This window comes from Parus major, chromosome Z (genome assembly GCF_001522545.3).
Source record: "Parus major isolate Abel chromosome Z, Parus_major1.1, whole genome shotgun sequence".
NCBI lineage: Eukaryota > Metazoa > Chordata > Aves > Passeriformes > Paridae > Parus > Parus major.
This window is the reverse complement of record NC_031799.1, coordinates 57,978,679-57,998,323: the sequence shown is the minus strand read 5'-3', so window position 1 is coordinate 57,998,323 and position 19,645 is coordinate 57,978,679. Positions and strand designations below refer to the sequence as shown.

The 19,645-nt window shown below is 42.1% G+C and overlaps 1 protein-coding gene across 1 annotated transcript; it reads right to left on the bottom strand.

The window, feature by feature from the left end:
• Positions 1 to 12,523: 12,523 nt before the first annotated feature.
• Positions 12,524 to 14,076, bottom strand: LOC107198203 (inositol 1,4,5-trisphosphate receptor-interacting protein-like 1). The gene is made up of 2 exons (XM_033511389.1): positions 13,334 to 14,076; positions 12,524 to 13,207 (listed from the first exon to the last, which is right to left on the bottom strand). The coding sequence occupies exons 1-2, from the start codon at positions 13,685 to 13,687 to the stop codon at positions 12,524 to 12,526; spliced, it is 1,038 nt and encodes a 345-aa protein (XP_033367280.1). The 5' UTR covers positions 13,688 to 14,076.
• Between the last annotated feature and the right edge of the window lie 5,569 nt (positions 14,077 to 19,645).

The following is a 19,645-nucleotide window of genomic DNA, read 5'->3' as shown; positions in this document are numbered from 1 at the left end:
GCCCTGTTGCTTAATCCCACTGTGCACACAACAGTTTCAAATTAATTTCTGCTCACCTCAGCAGCCTGATTTACTCTTCAGTGTGGCTTAACAGTTATACATTGATAGCATCAGTGAGATAAAAAACAGAAAAACATACCTTCCACACCAACCAAAGCAACTCCTATTTTATAACTTAGAGCACTTGCTGACACAAACCCAGGCCTTTCAGAGGAGGTAGTAGGCTCATCATGGTTAAACCCAGGCTGCACTCTGAGCATGGGGCAGATAAAAATGGGTTTTTATGAGCTACTAGTTCTTCTGCAATTCTTATATATTATCTTCATCCTAAGTGACTTACTTCTCACCATTTTTCTTCCTCCAATTTGGAAAAATATCAATTGACCAAACAGTCTTTCACAGCACACCCCTTCCTGTGATATTTGGTTTCAGTTCTTCTCTGCAGTTGCGCTGTTTTCCCTGTAATTTGACCTTGAAGATTTAATCTCTGGCAAATGACATCCGGTATCTCCTGAACTGGTCCTGAGCATTATGCCGCTCATTCTTACATTCCTGTATGGAAGCAGGAACTCCCGAACACTCAGGAAAGATGAGGTAGAGAGGAAACAGCATCACCTGTGCCTTGCAGCAGTGGTGCTGTCACCTCCACAGCCTCCGGCTGGTGACTGGACAAAGGCTGAAGGGGCAGTTACAAGAAAAAACACTTCCCCATGGTGTGCACTGATGCCCAGACCCTGAAGTGGATTTACTGAGTACTTGGCTCTGAAGGGCTTTAAAATGCTTCTGGAAAGGGAAACAACTTTTTACACTTAATTTTTTTTGTCAAGCAGAAAATAGATTTTTCTCTTTCCTTCTTAATGTAGGTCTCACAAACTAGGAAAAAAATCCTTCATGAAAAGGACATGCTGAAAAGCCCAGTGAGTAGTCAGAACTAATAAAATCAGTCTTATTTTGAGGATTTTTCTCATTCCTCTTCACTAGAGGTATTGAAATAGGTCCAGGCATGCCACAGTCTCACTGATGCTGCTCTTACCAGCTGTGATTAGATATTATTACCTATTGTAAATATAAAAAACATAAAGATCAGAATTAAGGATCAGATCCTTGGAAGCTTGGGTCTGTTGAATCCACTGCTGTGGAAAGGCTGAAATGCAGAAATATCACAGGATTCAGCCACATCTCCTCCTCCAGGGAAGTTTCCCTGCCTCTGGTGTATCAGACCCTGTCTGCTGCTGATCTTTTGTTGGTGGCCCATAGTACCCATTACAATTCTGCTCCTTCACACATGATGGACATGTGTTTCCACAACACTTCATTCAATGCTTAGATGCCAGTCACTGCCTGGCCTTACAAACAAAAAGTTTGGCAGAACCCTGATTTGGTTGTAATTCAGCTTACAAAAAATCAGCTCTTCAAAAAAAAAAAACCCCAAAACCCCGAAATCCCCTCTGTTTGGCAAGCTGTTGTTTTTAGACTAAACAGCAAAAGAGCAGGCTGTTCTTGGCTCTTGCTCCACATATGATATAGATGCTGGCTGTTCTTCAAATGCATTTAATGATTCCATGCTACATATGAAGAAATACAAATAGTAAGTACAGGAAGGTTCGTTTTATTTGGCAGTTAAAAGATGCTCACCATTTTAAAGTGAATATAGTACAAGTTAACTGTGCAATAAAGTGAATTTATTGAGCAGAAAATGATTTGCTTTATACAGTAAATCTTTTTATGTATTATAACATTTTTTTCTTTTCAGCATCGAGATGAGCTATTCCACACAGAATACAATTAAATATGAATTGTGCCTGGAAGGACACCAGTTTTTTTTATTTTTTCAAATATACAGGAGGCAAATATTCAAGCCTCTGCTCTCATCTACATGTGGTATATAATACATATACTTCTGCATTGTTCCCATGAGAAATGCATCCACTTAACCAACGCTCCTCCCACAGTTTCAACTGCATAACTCTTGTTTCAGTTTCCAAATTCAGATTATCTCCCCACTATATATGGTAAGTGAGCTTTTATAAAGCTCTCCCAAGGACCACTGAGAACCAACATTTTTTCACTTATTTGAAGACTCTCGTGCTGCTAACATTGACCTGGATTAAGTGATATACTAGTTTTGACTATTACTGTATCTGAGCGCCCTCTCTTGGTGTATTTAATGTTCCAGGACAGTCTGTGGTCTTTGCCAGATATCTCACATTGTGAATAAAATATCAGACCAGACAATTCTTGACAGTGTCAGCTTTTAGAACAAAAACAAAGCATAAATAAACAGACAAAAAACTATCCCAAAAACTGGAGCATAATTTTGTTTAAGCCACATATTTAGTCTTTTTTAAAAGAAAAATACATAAAAGTACCTCTTACATTTGTTGAAAAGCAAGATTCATTCCTTGCATAGAGATATTAATTCCAATCATTTTTCACCTCTTGTTTTATTTCCTGGATGTGCAGAGATAGAATAAAAAACAACAAAACAGAACAAAACAAAACACATCTCAAAACCACACAAAACCCAACAGGATTTTGATTTGAATTTTCTTTTTTAAAACAACATTGAACATGTTGGGTCAATTTGAAATATTTGAAGTGTCAGGCTTTTGAAGCTGAATTCCACTAGTCACCACCAAGCAGAATTTCAGAAATTAAAAATTCTTTGAATAAGAAAAAAAAATAACATTCAGAAATAATTTATAAGTTGTAATATTATCCCCTAGGTTACTAAGAGGAAAAACCTATAAATAGAAAAACTTCTTTAAGGAAAAAGAAAAAAAGATCACTTAGCAAATTTCTTCACTGTGACTTATTTAAGAATGAGGGAAAGCACACTTTGACATTTATTTAAAAGTAGGCTTTTCCAATTGCCAAGAAGTTTCAAGGTCAGTACTTTTTTTAAAAAAACCTTCATTTCTTAAACCCATGTTTTATTATTGGAACATCTGATAGCTAATCAAAATTCAGACTTTTAATCCTCCTGGCCATTTAAACTTTTAGTATCTCTCATCTCCTTATCTACGCTTTGGAACCCTCATATCTGTGTTTTTTTAAGCAAAATGCAGATAAAGGAAAGAAAAAAAAAGAAAATGGAGATATGGGTAGTTTGGAATGTGTTTTGTCATGGATTTATCTTGCCAGTTCACTTTAGAGGCAGAGTTTAAATGAATCGTCCAAGCACTATCTTTATCTAGTATTTTCTAAGCTTTCAACTACAGGACTAAAGATTTGTCAGGATTTTTTATCAGGATTTTCTATAGGATGAAAATTTCTTAGCTAGGATGCAATGGTTACTTTAATTCATCGTTCTGTTTTGCCATATATACTTTTTTTTTTTTTTTGTATCTGTGTATATCTCTACATCACAAATAATCCAATTACAATATGAGGGATTCTTCCTTTTTACAGAAGAAGTTTATGGATAAAAGGACATGGCCAGAACCATGAAAATTCCTTAAATATTACAAATTCCTTAGGTATTATACTGAAATTTAGCATGGTACAGTTTCACTAATGACTTTTTTTTTGGTATCTTTAAATGGAGGTATCTAAATGCCCCCAAGAGGAATCCTCTGTCTGCCAGAAGAGATGAATCATTTTGTGATGCTTGGAGCAAATTGTATTGATATAGAAGCCTTCTAAAAGTTTCTCTCTTCATTCCCTTCTGCTAAGGAAAATCTCCTTGATAAAAAAATTACCTGACTGCAATGTCTGACTAAAAATATTTTTCAATAGCCATATTTCAAAATAGGTATTTCAAGCTCTCACTCTGCAAGCTAAAGAAATGTATTTTTATTTCACAAGGACTAGACCTTATAATAATTTATTTTATTCAAGATTTTCTTACCTGAATTATCAGAAGTAACTTACTAGTCCTGGATATCTAAACAGATTTTCCACCAGGTGCTGTATTTTGCTCTCTTTAACATGGGCAGCACTTGTGAAAAATAAGGTCACTTCCACACCCAGAAAAGAAGATTTTCAGAGGTAAATGCTCAGATGGCCACTTGCTGATGTCTAGTTGGAAGGAGGAGGCTCAATGGTCAAAATCCCCAAAGCTGCCCATGGATTCCTGTGCTTCTGTGCCAAATTCTAGCCAACAAAACCCTAAAATAAAAATAAAAAAAAATACCACAGGGAAATTATTTTTGGCAATCTCTAGAAATCTCAGCTAATATTCTCATTTCTGCAATGCCATTATTAATGTTAGTGTTAGAAATGACACTGGGCTGCACAATTTTGGGTCTGAAAAATGCTTGAAAATCAGGTGTTCTCTCATAGTCACATACCACAGCTTGAAGAGTGACACCTGAGATAAGCAGCAAAATCCACACAGGGCCTCTATGAATTAATGGGAATAGACTCTGTGGAAGTGTGGGCACAGAAATAGTGAAGTTGTATTTTTCAAGCATGGCATGGTGGGAAAGGAAATGCAGTACACTCAAATTCTAGTTTTTTGTTTCTTTTTTTTCTGTACATCTGAGTCAGACTGCCAGTTTAAGATGAAAAGTGTTTTCTTAAAATTTCAATTCCTCTGAGGAACAAAGGGGAAAGAGACATGATATTTTTCTAGGATTTGTTTGAGTATCTTTAAAGGAAACATGAGTTTGGAGGAAACAGGGCTAAGCTCTCTTCAGGAAATGCTGTTAATCTGAGACAACAAACTCATCAACGAAGCTCAAAAATTACTTTTCACATGAAAATGGAGATCAGCAGAAGCAGAACAAAATGTGAATTTTTAACATTACAAATATATACTCAAGCCAAGAGTTATGAAGCTGGAAGTGTCCAGACAAATGTGTTGTTTTCTGAAAGTGCACTTCTGACCTGGAGACAACTCTGGATCTACAGCAGCTGACACAGCTATGAAATCTGAAATTGCTAGATTTAGAAACTGCAGAAATTGAGCTGGGAAGACTTACATACAACATCTCATGAGCATTGGTCTCCCAGTTACTCAGGACTTGAATTCAGAAAGATCCAGCTAGCTGCAATTAGCTTGGGGTTTGTCCCTCCTGCCTTTTGGAACTGCCTCTCTCAAGCGTTTTGGAAGAGTATTTTGCTAAATAATTAATCAGATGAACCAGATAAGGTTTGTGATTCCAGATCTCATACAGACTGTATCCAACTGACCTAAATTTATTAAAAATTTGAAAACCAAAAGGAAAGGAAAAGGTTGTACTTAACCAGATGCATGAGGTTGGGGGATGGAGTGCTTTCTGTGAATGGGTTGCTGTTTCACTCTGGTTTTGGTGGTTTATTCCATTATGTGCCTCCTGTAATGACTTGAGACTGAAATATGTAGCTCCAGTTTGCATTTTTCTGGGGTTGCATATGCCTGAGCTATAAATTCAAATACATGGTTAATAACAAAAAGAAAATGTTTTTCAGTAAGGCTTTTATTCTGGGCAGTTACCAGTTCTCTGTCTAGGTCAAAACTGATTTAAATCTTGGTTTGAGCTGAAAATGGCATATACTGTTTGCTTTTCCTCAGACACAAAAAACTGGACAATTAAAAACTACATTTCAACAAAAATTTTGCAAATTCTGGTGGAATTAGTGGCAGAGGGCTCCAAAAAGTGATTTGTGTGATGTAACTCGTTCAACCATAGGACATCTGAAAACACTTCCCTCTGCACAGATAAAAGGAGAGCACACCAAACCAAAACCAAACCAGCCTTACATTAAGCAGCACAATCAAGCTTTTGAGTGTATAAATGAGGGATAATGACCCTTGATTTCTACTGAAATTTGTTGTACTGCACAGAAATTCTTTCTTACGTGAATCCACATGAATCTACACATGAACTTTTGAGCCCCTGCAGAGCTGACTCACAGTAAAATGGTAATCAGGGCTGTCTGTAAAAATGGATCCCATGAAAAATCTGATTGAGTTGGAATCAAATATGGGCTCCTCCACATGTGTATGGATCACAGAATTTTGAAGTGTTCTACCATTTCTCTTCAAATGCAAAACCATGGATTTTTGTACCACTCTGTCATTTGCAACAACTTATGTGAAAAAAACCCAAATTACCTGTTATTTCAGGATTTTTGAAAGTACACACCTTTCTCACTGAATGTATAAAAATGTTTATCAATGTCTAGTTATTTTACAATTTTTCTTCTACTAGGAACAAGACATTTTGCTGTCTTTTTCTGATGAATGAATATGGTATTCAGTGAATTAAGAACTCAGAAGGGCTTGGCAATAGGGATTTCTCAAATATGCAATTAAATATAATGTCTCCCCATTTTTTTTTGTCTACAACTATATGTCAAATCCACTATCAAGCTGCATCTTTCTTATGAAACTCCAAAAAAGAAACCAAACAATACATCTATGAGTCTTCTGAAATATAGAAATGGTATTTATTTGCAGATCTTTGGTATGAGACCAGGTGGCTGTGCCAGAAAAATTTTCTGGACATTTTTTAAAAGACATTTTTCAAGCAATGAGTTTACACATAGAAACCACCCTATGATCTTGGGGAAGATTTCGTGTGAATTAGTTTTTCTGATATTTTAAGTATTTTTGAATATTTGATGATATATTTTTATTGATTTAGTATTAGTGTGTGTGCTCAAAAATTAAAAGATTTGCAAAAATGTTCTAAAAGCAACAGATTTAAAAGCTCTGAGTGTCATAAAATTCAGATTTTTACAGACTTCTGGACCTTTAGCAGAAAATAAATATTAGTCTTTAGGAGTATGTGACATCACTCTAGAAACAAGCACCTAACCATTGAGTGTCTTTTTTCTCAAGAGAACAAAAGAATTTTACACTGTAAATGGTACCATGGGAAGATGTGACATACTACCAAGATTAATAATTCAGGTCACAGGTGGTCTGAAAAAAAATATGTTTTCTCAAATCCATTGTTTTCCCCTCCCTGTCCTTACCTCCAGACAATTTGCAGGGAAAATAACAAAATAACCCAAAATAACTGAAGAAATTCATGCCACACCTGACATTTTGGCGTTTGGTATTGCTAAATCTTATTTGGAATAAGATTCAATGCATTCTAAATGAAAATTATATTGTGACATAAATACTGGTTGAACTACAAATTATTTGTTTTGGTCTTATGGATTTTCAGCTGAAACACCAGAAGTTTAAATTGGTGGAAGATTTTATGTTATCCTTGCACTGAACCCCACAAAAAAAACACAAAATTCCCCTCAATCCTTTGCATCAGTTCCAGATCTAAAAGAGTTCTTTTCAGGGTGACTTCCAGTTTATTCTATGTAGATAAAGTGACCATGAAGTCACATCCACCTGCTAAAAACACCTTCACAGCTGTCTTTAGACAGCAAGTCTCCACATGGTTGTTAAGGTGTATTACTAAGATCCATAATTACCTTAATTTAAATGTTAAAAAATGTCCTGATTCTTTGTTCCTTGTCTTTCAACAGTACCTGAGGAAAATGTTGAAAAAGATTTCACTTGGCAAACTGGGATTTCTCTGAGCACTTAATGTAGGCTGCTGTTGTAACCAGCAAGTTGTGCTGGGTGAATCCCAGTGCAAAGTCTCCAGCTCTCCAATATCTGATTTATTAGAGAAGGTGCTGCAGAAAATTGGAAAATTGCCACCTTTCAAGCTACCATGTCTGTCTCTTTATAAACACCCACCAGTGAAATACTTTAAATTAGTGTCGCTTTTTAGATGAGTGTTATGCACAGTGGCCGAAAGAATTATAATTTCATTAGTGAATTGCATGTGGAATATCTGACACCAGAACTCATTCCCTTGCTCTCCAACAGCTGAAAACAGAAATGGTCTAATCATGCACAGCCTTCTGCACGTTTTACTGTAGATTCAGGTGAATCATGCATGCAAATCTTGCCTGTGTTCATCAGGTGAAAATGTCATGTGAACTCCTCCTGTGTCTCTCCTGCTGATCAAACCCTGGTCAGAGCAGCTCCCTTCCACAGACACAGGACTCTTCCTTCATTATTTCTCTCATCTCTTTCTTGAGCATTTGTGTACCAAAGGGACTAAACCTCAGACAGGGTAGGGCACAGAGTCTCATTTATCATTTAAAGCTTGTAGAATTAGAGAAACTGAAAATGAAAAGACAACACTGACATGAGAAGTCAGACTACTCGCCTCTTGGAAAAGGTGGGACCTTGCAGAAGATGCAAAGAATAGAAATAAAAAGAACAAGTGTTCTCTCTACACGGTGATGTGCAAATTTTCAGGCACTCTGAAGGCAAAGAATAATGCAATGACACTGGTGTGAACCTCTCTAAATATTAAGCAACGGTCATTTAAAATTTCAGTGATGGTGCAGTAACTATTTTATTTCTGAAGAAAAGGAAAGGGCCATTTTTGAAGTGGTTATTACCTCAAATTGGAAAAAGTAGCAGGTCAAAATCATCCATAAAGTAAGTTACTTAAAATCCCAATATCTTGATCCTAATGGAAACATTTACAAAACTGCAGCATCTTTTGGATTAGAAGTTTGGGATGGAAATAAAGCTGCTTTAACTTGACGGACTCATTTCCCATCAAATATATTTACAATATATGCTATAAAAAACAACCTGCAGATATGAAAATTTTATGCTCAAATGATTCTTTATGAGGAATAAATCAGACGTAAACCTGTTTAAATTATTTCCAGAAATGAGATGAAAATTTCAGAATAACATATTTTCTCAGATTTCAGTCTCTCTGTTAAAGACTTATCCCAAAATCTGCTGAAGCCTTTGAAGAGATTGTGGGGTTTAGTGCATATTCCTGAGTTCTGTCAGTGATGTGTGCATTCCAGTGGGGTGTTGGGGAACACTACAGTTTTTCTTCTTTTCTTTCTTTGAGTAATAGCTGTATTGAGTTTGCATGACCTGGTTTTGGTAGCAGGGGGGCTATGGGGGTGGCATCTGTGAGAAGGTGCTACAAGCGTCCTCTGTGTTCAGCAGAGCAAATCCCTGGCAGCTGGACCTGCTGCTGGCCAGTGCTGGTTCAATTAGAAATGGTGTTAATGCCTCTGTGATAATTATACGTATATATGTATATATATATAGATATAGATATACTTAAAATAAATACTATATACATATGCATACATATCTATATAGTATATATAGAACAAATACAGGTATTTGTTAGTTATTCAGTTCATATGCCCAAATTCAGTCTGGTTTTCCCATGATGGTATTTGCTGAGTGATCTCTCCTAGTCCTTATCTCAACCTATGAATCTTCTGTTAGATTTTCTCTGTCCCCAGCAGGTGCACCAGGGAGGGCTCTGGCTTCTGTCATTGTCCTTTCTCAAAGGTTGTGTTACACACACGAGAGCAGAGCATCCGGGATCCAGAGATCTTTCATCACACATTTGAAAATATATGGCAGGAGGAAATGTAAAGTAAAAACTACTTCTCACTTTACTGGTAGAAAACAACGCAATCTGAGCAATCTTTTTTTCCACTCCAAGGAGGTTAAAGATGAAATATAAAACAGGATTAATTTCTTTTAAATTCTGCATTTTACAACAGAGAACAAAATCCATGACATTTTGTTACTTGTTATTAAAATATACAACTTAATTTCTGCTAAATTAGAATTGAGGCTTTCTTGCCCCCTCTGAATTTCTTCTCAGGTCAAGCTGTGGGAACACCAGAGATTTAGGGAGAATTGCAACTGATCTAAATGTCTTCAAGCAGCTATGATGACAGAAGAAAGCTGTTCTTTCTAACCCAAAAAGAAGCACCTGTAAGGCTCAACAAGCTCAGTGCTCTACTGACAAATGTATCGAAGTCAGCTGTTGGGGAGGATGAAACAGGGAAACCTTATGAATGTGATTGTTTGGCACTAGATTCTGAAAATATGAAGGCTAGAATCAAAGTAGAAATGAAAGCCTGCTTTGAGTTATAGGATACTGAGTACTGGTTAACCAAAGAACAATAGCCTAGTCAGCTAAAGGAGAATCCCTGTTGATAAAACAATGTCTTTCTGCTGATATAAAGTCCAAAGGTAAAGAAGAAAGGAAAGAACTTGTAAAGCTTGTAGAGCCTAAAATGCAACACTGTATGTTAATACAAGGAAGTGCATAGGCTGGATGTAAATTCTTTAGTGGGTGTGTCTCATGGTGATTGCTTACTAAGAATTAGAATATTCACTATAGGAAAGCATATATTGGATTGTAACAAGAAATTCGCTCTCTTAGCTCTTAGCTTTTAGCTCTCTTAACTTTTCTCTCCTACCTCTGAACCCCTCTCTCTTACCTCTTACCCCTTTACCCCTCTCCCCCACTCTTAACTCTCAGCCCCCTCTCCCTGCTCCTACCCCTCTCGTCTTCCCTGCTCTCTCCCTCTGGTTTTTCCCTCTTTCCTTCTGTTGCTCTTACTCCCTCCCTCCCCTTTTCCAACCTCTCCTATCCTGCTCTGCCGGCTCTCCCTCCTCCCCCTGACCACGTGAACGCCGAGGCTGGTGGCGGACATGGGTCTCCCCTCTTTTTACCCTTATAATAAATTGCTTATACTTGAACAGCTTGACTCTGGAGAAGTCTCTCACTGCGAGTGAGCCTTTTTACACTCCAATAGTCAGCCCAATCTTCCTGGAAGGCAGCAACCTTCCCCTCCCACCACATTTGTCAGGAAGGAGTTTTTCCCAAACTGTATGGCCAAACTGTATAAAGACGGTACTACCACTGAAACTGAGCCCTCACTGAGGATGCCTGACTGGGACTTTGGACTCTGAGTTAAGGCCACCTAGGTAAGATAAATGGTACACTACTGTTCAATCACCTCAGGTCTAGGGAGAAGTAAACAAGGCTGAGGGAAAGGATGCACTGTCAAGAAAGCCAAAGCCAGCATAAAATAATCCTAGGCTGGTTTTGGGGTGGGGGAGGCCATAGTCCACAGACACCAGGTTTGAACAGAATCCTTCTGCAATGAAAGGCGCAGGAAGAGAGTTTTGGGTGTGGTAACCTCTGGTCAAAGGCAGAGAACCCCCATCCTCCCTTACACACACCAGCCCAGCTGCTGTGTTGGAACCCCCAACCCCAGGAAGGCCACCTCCACAAGACATTCCCATGAGGAGCAGCTGAGGGGGTGTCAGAACCCAACAAAGACCTCCCAAAGTGTCCCCACAGGCCTTGCACCACAGGACTGCACAGGACGCAAAGTGATGCCACAGACCCAAAGCAAGAGACTGTCAAAAACTTCCCTCTATCTCTCTCTGGGGAGATACCTGGAAATTCCTTCCTCGCCTGAAATATATTATTCCACTGGATTCTATGTTTTTTGGGGGGCTCTCACCACCAGCTGAAAAGGATCATCGGTATGCCAGTGGGATCCATGGAGTGGTGGTGATATCTTCTACTTAATCTGTCTCTATCATTACCTTATTTCTTCCTTTTCCTTTCTCTCTCTCTCCTATCGTTAATATTAATAAAAAAAAAAATCCATAATATTGAATTCAGAAAATTGTTTCATTTGCACCTAAATATGAGCAATAGCATTTCAAATAATTTGAATCCCCATCCTCAGCCAAGGACCCCCAGAGACCCAGGGCTGCAAGAAAAGCTCCCTCCACCACAACCATGGAAGAGCTTCTGGGAAAGTTTATAATCTGTTGCTCTCTGTTAGTCAGAATAGCTATGTAGATGCATGGAGCTGTAGAAGCACAAATTTTAAGGGATTCTTCCTCCTCAAATTTATTTTGTTCTAACCCAGAAGAAAGACAAAGAGCAGGTTCACTGTTGGTGCCAAGTTATGCTTGTGATTAGTGTAATGTTAGTTATTAAGTTGGGGGAAGCAACAAGAACAGTGCAAAAGCACTTCACGCAGTAAAAGTTAGAACCCCATGCAAAAGATGCCAAGTTCTTGCAGTTACAGAGCTCAGTTTTGCCCAGGAACTTTGTGTTTTCTTTTTCTAGGAATGTCCCCACCTCTCTGCTAACCATCAGAAGAACGAGTCTGGGAGCAGGGCAGCTGCCAGCAGATTTAAACTGAGATGCGATGGTAATTTTTCACTTAGTCTGTATCACCTTTGGATAGATCCAAGAGGCTTTTCCTTCCTTTTAATAATGGTTCTGTAGTGGGCCAAACTTTCTCTTTCCTTTTTATAGAATCCTTCCTAGAGTTGAGACAGAGCTCTTCTTGTGGAAGAACCAATGAAATTTTTAATTGCCACCATAATTGCTCGTATTAATAGCATGCTAATGTTTGTGACTTGTCTGTATTCTCATCACAAGTGACTTGTTGGAACACCAAATAAAAATCAAAGAACTTAAGACATTTTTGAAGCCATCTTAACCTTCCCAGCTCTGCCTTGGAAGATTTCAGAATTACTGTGATCTGGCTACAGTTTTCAGAGTTTGTAAAAAGGAGCTAAAGGATCCTAACAGAAGACAAAAAATATGCCATGAGCAACGGTTGACTTCAGCTGACTTCACCTTCCTCTACTCATTTTTTGTAATAATGCTATCACCTCTGCAGCAGTGGCATTGTGGCAGTGAGTCTGAGATACAGCACGTGCCTGAGACACGGTACTGCTGGCAGAGCTGGCTGATGCCTACGCAAGGCTCAGGTAGGCACCTGAGCTGCCTTGCTGCACGGCCAAAGCCATCTCGATGCTGCAGCACAGGCCAGAGGTGCTGCTCAGCTGGAAGATGCAGGACTTGCGGGAGGGCAGTGCTGTGAGCTGGCAGTGGCGCGAGTGGGGCAAACGCAGCCAGGCTGATGCCACCAACATTTGGACCCAGCAGGTGACTTTCTCAGCGTCCAAGTAGGAGCCTGTGCAGAGGGTGTCCAGCAGGTACCACTCCTGATCCCTGGGCAGCTGGCCACCAGAACTGTGGAGAAAGCACATCTGCCCCAGCAGCTGCTCCCCTGAGCACAGGCACTCCAGCGCCACACGGATGCGCCTGGCTGGCGGCTGCTCTGCGCTCTCCGGGCTGAAGGAGTGGCCGGGTGGTGGCCGCAGGATGACCAGAAGGCAGTAGGCACTGCTGTTCTCCTGGATGCTCCAGGCTTCAGGGTTGGTGTCTGTCCCGGTGGCTGGGTGCAGCTCTGGCATGAAGCTCCTCCGGGACAGCACTCGGCAGACACTGAGGAGCTCGTCCAACAGCTCCTTCATCACCTTTGTGCTGAGCGGGTCCTGCTGCAGAATCACAGAATTACAAGAGATTTGGGCTTGGGAGTGACCTTTAAAGGCCATCCAGTGGGACCCTGCAGCGATGAGAAGGGACATTCTCAACTAGATCAGGTTGCTGACAGCCCGCTTCAGCCTTATCCTGGATGTGCCCATTGGTGATGGGGTGAGCACAGCCAGAGTGCTGCCACCACTGTCTGCACCCTTGACTTTCTCCTCATGCTCACTGACCTCCTTGCTGCCAGCCTTCTCCTCACTGTTGCCATTCTCCTTGCTGCTGGATCCCTCCTGCCTCCTGCTGCTGGCAGAGCGCCACTTCCATCTCCTGACCAGCCAGAAGGCCACAGACAGCAGAACAGCCTCAGTGAGCCAAGGAAGCCACGGCAGCTTCCGTGCAAAAAGGAACAGGCTTTTCATCGTGGAATTGTTCTCCTCAATTTCCTGCAGGAGCCGAGTCATCTCCTGATGCAAAAATTCCTCGCGCTCCTGCATCTGCTTGACCACATCCTTATGAGTTTTTATGTCCACCTTCAGCCCACTGGGGGTAACTAACATGGCCAGGATGAGAGCAACGATAGGAGACATGGCCTAGTGAGAGAAAGGGGGCTAAGCACCTCTGGCTGGGAGGGAGCAGGGGACTAGGGGTACCTGGACTGGCAGTCCTGAGGGTCCCGGTTCTCACTCTGCGTTTAAACCCCCAGCCCAGCTTTGCCAGCCCCCATCCAGCCCAGCATTCCCACTGCATGTGCACTCACTGGCTGCCAGAGTTCAACTGCCTGCTGCTGCCCCTGGACACAGGTGCCAGTGTGACCATTCGTCTTCTGTGATGTCACAGCCAGCAGAACCATGTCACTGGGCTGCCAGGCTCCCACTGTGACCCATGCCCTGGTATGTCCTAACCCCCAGAGCCACACCTCCCAGCCTGCAAGCTCCAGCCTTTGTCCCCACTGCTGGCCCCCAGCAGCTCCTGGGCATCCTCACCCTGAGTGCAAAGCCAGCCCCAGGAGCCCCCAGGGCGCTCTGGATCCAGACTGCAGACACCTTAAAGACACCACTGAAAGGAACATGGGGACTGCAGCTGCACCTGCCAGTGCTCACCACCCCTGACTGCCCTCTAGGTGAACCTAAACCTCACCTACTGCAACCTGAGCACATTTTTACCCTTCTTGCCCATCCTGGACCATGGTGTTCCTACATAATAAACAAGCCCTTTGCAGGGAGTGACCAGTTCCTAGCTGATCTGCTACCTTGGCCTTACTGTTTCTCAGGAATGACTGTACTGGATACACTCGTGAGAATCTCAGCAGAACATTTGCTTCTCAAGAGCTCTTAGGTAAAAAAACTCCACCAATCACTATTTTGTGCACAGTAAAGGAGGTGCTCATAAGGCTCAGTCAGGACTCTGACATGAGAGCTCCTGAGCTGTATGATTCTATGCATTGCTGTTCCCAGCTGCATTGCTCATATAGCAAAGTTCTGGACAGGGGCTGCTGCTGACAAGTTAGGAAAATTTGGAGAAGTAATGGTGCAGAAGACAACACCACCAAGAGGGCAGACACTTAGAAATACAGAGCACAACAGAAGATCTCTGAGATGGTTTAATAAAAAATGCCACGAGCAGTGACCAAAGCGTAGAGCTGCTTGCAGCCACCACAGGGGTTCAGTCCACTGCTGCTTTGTGTCTGATCCCTGCTGGGTTCCCTCTGCCCCCTCAGCTGACACAGCCCTGGAAAGGGCTGCATGCTCCAGTGCTCCCAGCTTGCTCCAGGCTAAATTCTTAGCTGCAGTAAAAGAAAAGATAAAATGAAGAGACATTTTCTGTCCTGTCTGGAAAGTCTTCTCTTCAGTGCCACTGTTAGAGATCATCCCTCTGTCAGCTTGGCACTGTGCCTGCTGCATCCTCATCCCCATCCCTTCCATCAGCAGGAACTTCTGCACATCAGCACTCATACTGTCCTGCATCATGAATAGAGAGAGCTGTGTCAGAAGAGCAAAGATTGCACTTTCTTGGCATTCAGAACAGACACAAGAAACATGAGTCACAACAACTGCTTCTTGGACATGATAGAAGATATTAAATTCATACAAAATTCAAGTGAAAAAGCACTGCTGAGATTGGAATTTTTAATCAAATGCACTGACAAACATGAGCTTTAACTGGAGCATAATTTGGGGTCCAGAAATTTCTTTAGTTTAAAATTAAGGAAAACAGAGGACGTTCACTGCTGTTGTCAAGTTATCATTGCAATTAGCCTAATATTAGTCACTGAGTTAATACTAATTATTTAGTCACAATTTGACTAAATTCCTTTGACTAAAAGGAATTGCTTTTTAGGCTACAGAGTGGATAAATTTTATCTTGAGAACATGAGAAGGAATGTATACATTGTAAAAACAATTCTAGCTCTGCACATACAACTTCTCAGTGTGTGATAAAAACAAGGGTATTTTGTTCACTAAGAAGGTAGAATGGAAAATTAGTGGTGATGAAATTACATGTACTATGTGTAACCTTTGTTTTTGTTTGTTTAAGACATGTTAGAACATTGTGGTTTGGGGGGGGGGCGGGGCGGGGCGACCAGAGCGAGGCGCCTTCACCAGATCGGGAGGGGTTTGTGGTCGGACACCTACCTGAGGGAAACTGTCAGCCTTCATCACCACGACTACCAGGAGGCAGAAGAAGACCCCTAGCAACAGACGACACATGCGCAGAGTACCAACTTAAAGACACATAAAAGGAAGAGCGGGAACTGGTTCAGGGCGGCAGTTGGCAGAGCCCTATGGAACAGAGGCTCCCCTGTCGCCCAGCGCTGTTTTTGCCTATACCTTGCTTGCTCTAATTAATAAATTTTCAACTGACCAAACCGATTTGGATGCATAAATTTATCACAATTGGTGCCGTGACTTGGATGCAATTTGTAAGACAGTTTCTCGGCACTACCGGGGGGCGCCCCGCTAATATCTAGCAGCCCTGAGGGCCGGTTCCTGCCTCGGTTGCACCGACGAACCTAAATTCAAGGTATTAGGCAAAGGAGGAGGCCGGCAAACCCTATAAACTTTGTGCACAAAGGTCCGGACGAAGACGCAGGACGCGTGAATATCTGTGAAGGATTCCGTTCGGTCTGGGTTGGGTTTCCTGGAGGCGCAGCGATTGTGTGGTTGTGTGAGAGGGGGACCGGCAGCTCGGATTCCCCAAGTGAGTGCGGACCCTCAGTAGTGCGGTTCTCATTGCCCGCGAGGGCGTGAGCCATGAACCAGGGGAAGCGAGTGGGTACTGTTGATTGGAAGGCGCTCCAGAGGTGGGATAAGGGAAGAGCAAGCCCCGGACTCTCATTAAGTTTCCAGCGGTGCTAGGGGATGGCCTGTTGAGAGGTCCAGAGGATGGGTCAAAGGAAGAGCAAGCCCCAGATTCCCATTAAACTTCCTACGGTGCCGAAGGATAGCCCGTTGGGATTTATGTTAGAGAATTGGAAACATTATCCTACCACAGGGGATAAGGATAAAGCGAAAATGATTCATTATTGTATGATAGAATGGGGGGGGAGGAAATTTCTAAAAATGTCTTTTGGCCGATATTTGGGTCTTCAGAGGATTGGGTAAGACAAAAATTGAACCTGTGGGTAAATGACAAAACCCCCACCATGTCCAGAGGAAAATGTTTACACAGTCGTATGACTGACTGGTCCAAGCACGTACTTATTTCCTCTAAAGGAGAAATGAAAGGGCAAGAACGTGGAGGAAGAAATTCCCCTTATACCTCCCCCATATGTGCCTCCACAAAATCCACCACCCCCCAATGCACCACCCCCCAATGCACCACCCCTCTATGCTCCATTAGAAAACCCTCAGGAGCCTGTTGATGATATACAAGGGCCTATTACCCGGAGGCAGGCACAACAGCAAAACCTGTATCCACTCCAAGAAATGCCTGTGGGGGGGCCAGGCCCAAATCCAGCAGTAGGCTTTATTTCAGTTCCTTTGAATTCGGGTGAGGTGCGGGACTTTAAGAAAAAAATGGGGAACCTCCTAGAAGACCCCCTGGGGGTGGCAGAAAGATTGGACCAATTCCTAGGTCCTAGTATTTATACGTGGTGGGAATTGCAGGCTATTTTGAAAATTTTGTTTATGGCCGAGGAGAGAAATATGATCAGGTGAGCTGGTATGCGGATTTGGGATGCCCAACATGCCCAGGGGCAACAGGCAGACACTAAGTGGCCGATGGAAGACCCAAATTGGAATCAGCAACAGCAGGAGCATAGAACCAATATGCAGGACCTAAGGACAATAATTGTCCAAGGAATTAAAGAAGCAGTACCTAGAGGAAAGAATATAAATAAGGCCCTAAATGAGAGACAAAAGAAGGATGAAACCCCCACAGAATGGCTAGAACGCTTAAGAAAGAATTTACAAATGTATTCTGGGCTAAATCCTGAAGATGAACTGGGACAGGCCCTGCTTAAAACTCAGTTTGTGGCAAAATCATGGGAGGATATTAGAAAGAAGTTGGAGAAAATAGAGGATTGGCAGGATGGGGGCTGGATGAGCTATTGAAAGAAGTCCCAGAAGGAGGGACAATGAAGTTCATCGGAGGAACGCTAGGATGATGGTGGCCATGGTCAGAGAGGCGAAATCTGACCCACCTGTGCATGGGTGGTCAACCATTTTCCCCAGAGAAATGGGGGAGGACTGCCCTGGATACAAAGAAGGAAAGCGAATGTAGAAAGGAGGGAAGAGAATGTGTGTTTTTATTGTGGGGAAAGAGGACACTTCAGGAGGAGTTGTAGGAGAAGGATGATGATGCAAAGATTTTCAAGGAAGATTAGAGGGGTCAGGGGCTCTATTTCATGGGGACACAGAAACATCAAGAGCCCTTGATAAAATTACAAATACGTCCCCATCAACAGGAGGTGGAATTTTTAATAGATACTAGAGCAGAAAGATCTACTGTTCAGAAACTACCAGAAGGGTGCGAAATATCCAGAGAAACAGCCCAAGTAATAGGGGCAAAGGGAGAACCATTTGTGGTTCTGATAATTAAAAGTGTACTAGTTGAAACTAGATCTAAGATGGGGTTGGGTGACTTCTTATTAGTTTCAGAGGCTGAATATAATTTGCTGGGGAGAGATTTGATAACTGAATTGGGTATCAGCATAGAGGTGGTAAATAAGGAAATGAAAATAAAACTTTGTCCCTTGAGAATTGAGGATGAGAAGAAAATTAATCCAGAAGTTTGGTACACCCCTGATACTATCGGGAAGCTCAATATAACTCCCTTTTCAGTAACCATCCGAAACCCCGAGGTCCCAATAAGAATAAAGCAGTATCCCATCTCCCCCAAGGGGAGAAAGGGGTTGAAGCCTGAAGTAGAAAGGTTAATAAACAAGGGCCTTTTGGAGCCCTGTATGTCTCCCTTTAACACCCCCATTTTGCCTGTGAAGAAGGCAGACAGGTCGTACCGGCTGGTACATGACCTAAGAGAAATAAACAAGCGAACTGTGGCCTGCTTCCCAGTGGTTGCAAACCCCCACACTTTGCTGAGTCGATTAGGCCCCGGAAAACAGTATTATAGCGTAATTGACCTTAAGGATGCATTTTGGGCATGCCCCTTAGATGAACAAAGTAGGGATTATTTTAACATGGAAAGATGCTACTCTAACCCCACAGTGGGAAGGTCCTTATCTCACATTACTTACCACAGAAACTGCAGTCCGAACAGCTGAAAAAGGATGGACTCATGCCAGCCAAATTAAAGGACCGGTGGCGAAGCCAGCTTCTGAGTGGCAAGTAGTGGAAAAGCAAGGGGACTTGAAGTTGAGACTATGCATCAGACCTGAACTACACGAAAGAAGGACTAATTTGTAACTCAAGTGTTAAAATAAGATGTGGTCAACCCGGGTGTAATTGCTATCCTTTTGTATGTTACCTTTGTAGAATTTGCGGAGACAAGTGGTGGGCACGTTGCAGAGGGATCCCACCGAGGGGAGTTTGTGGTCCCTGTTGGAAACTCCAGAGGGACATAACTGATTGGACCCTAAAATATAAAGTAAAGCACGAGGGGTTAATTAGAGAATCCAAAGAGTGGTGGGAGATATTTGTATTTGGAGTTGAACCAAAATATTACTGCTATCACCCGAATGAGCCAAAACCATTCATAGTAAAAATCATTGAGCACTTCTCGAACTCGCCTGGGAAAAGTCCCATGCAACACACCCCCTATTAAACATCAAAATTTGGATGCCTATGTCAGAAGGCAGCAGAAGCTATCCCAGAGGGCTCCTGAAGAATATCTCTGTTGCCAAGAAGATGGTATCCCCCGTGGCTCGAAGCAACCAAAGTTGACGGGCGAGGCAAAGAGATAAAATATTGTGGAGAGAAGAACCCTCAGGTTGGGATATAAGGAAAATGCTTATAGAACTACCCCAAGGAGGTAGTGAGGGGTGGGACTCCCAATGGACTCCCACTCCCTTCTGGATTGACTGGGAGCAATCCAGAAGACAGGCGAACTCCGGCACTTTCCCCAACCCTCGCGCCAATAAATACCAC

Bases quoted from the DNA above. Each gene is read 5' to 3' on its own strand.
- LOC107198203 (XM_033511389.1), bottom strand. From the start codon at position 13,687: ATGTCTCCTATCGTTGCTCTCATCCTGGCCATGTTAGTTACCCCCAGT. The intron at 13,208-13,333 runs GTCAGTGAGCAT...AACCTGATCTAG, and splicing joins AGAAGGCTGGCAGCAAGGAG to TTGAGAATGTCCCTTCTCAT.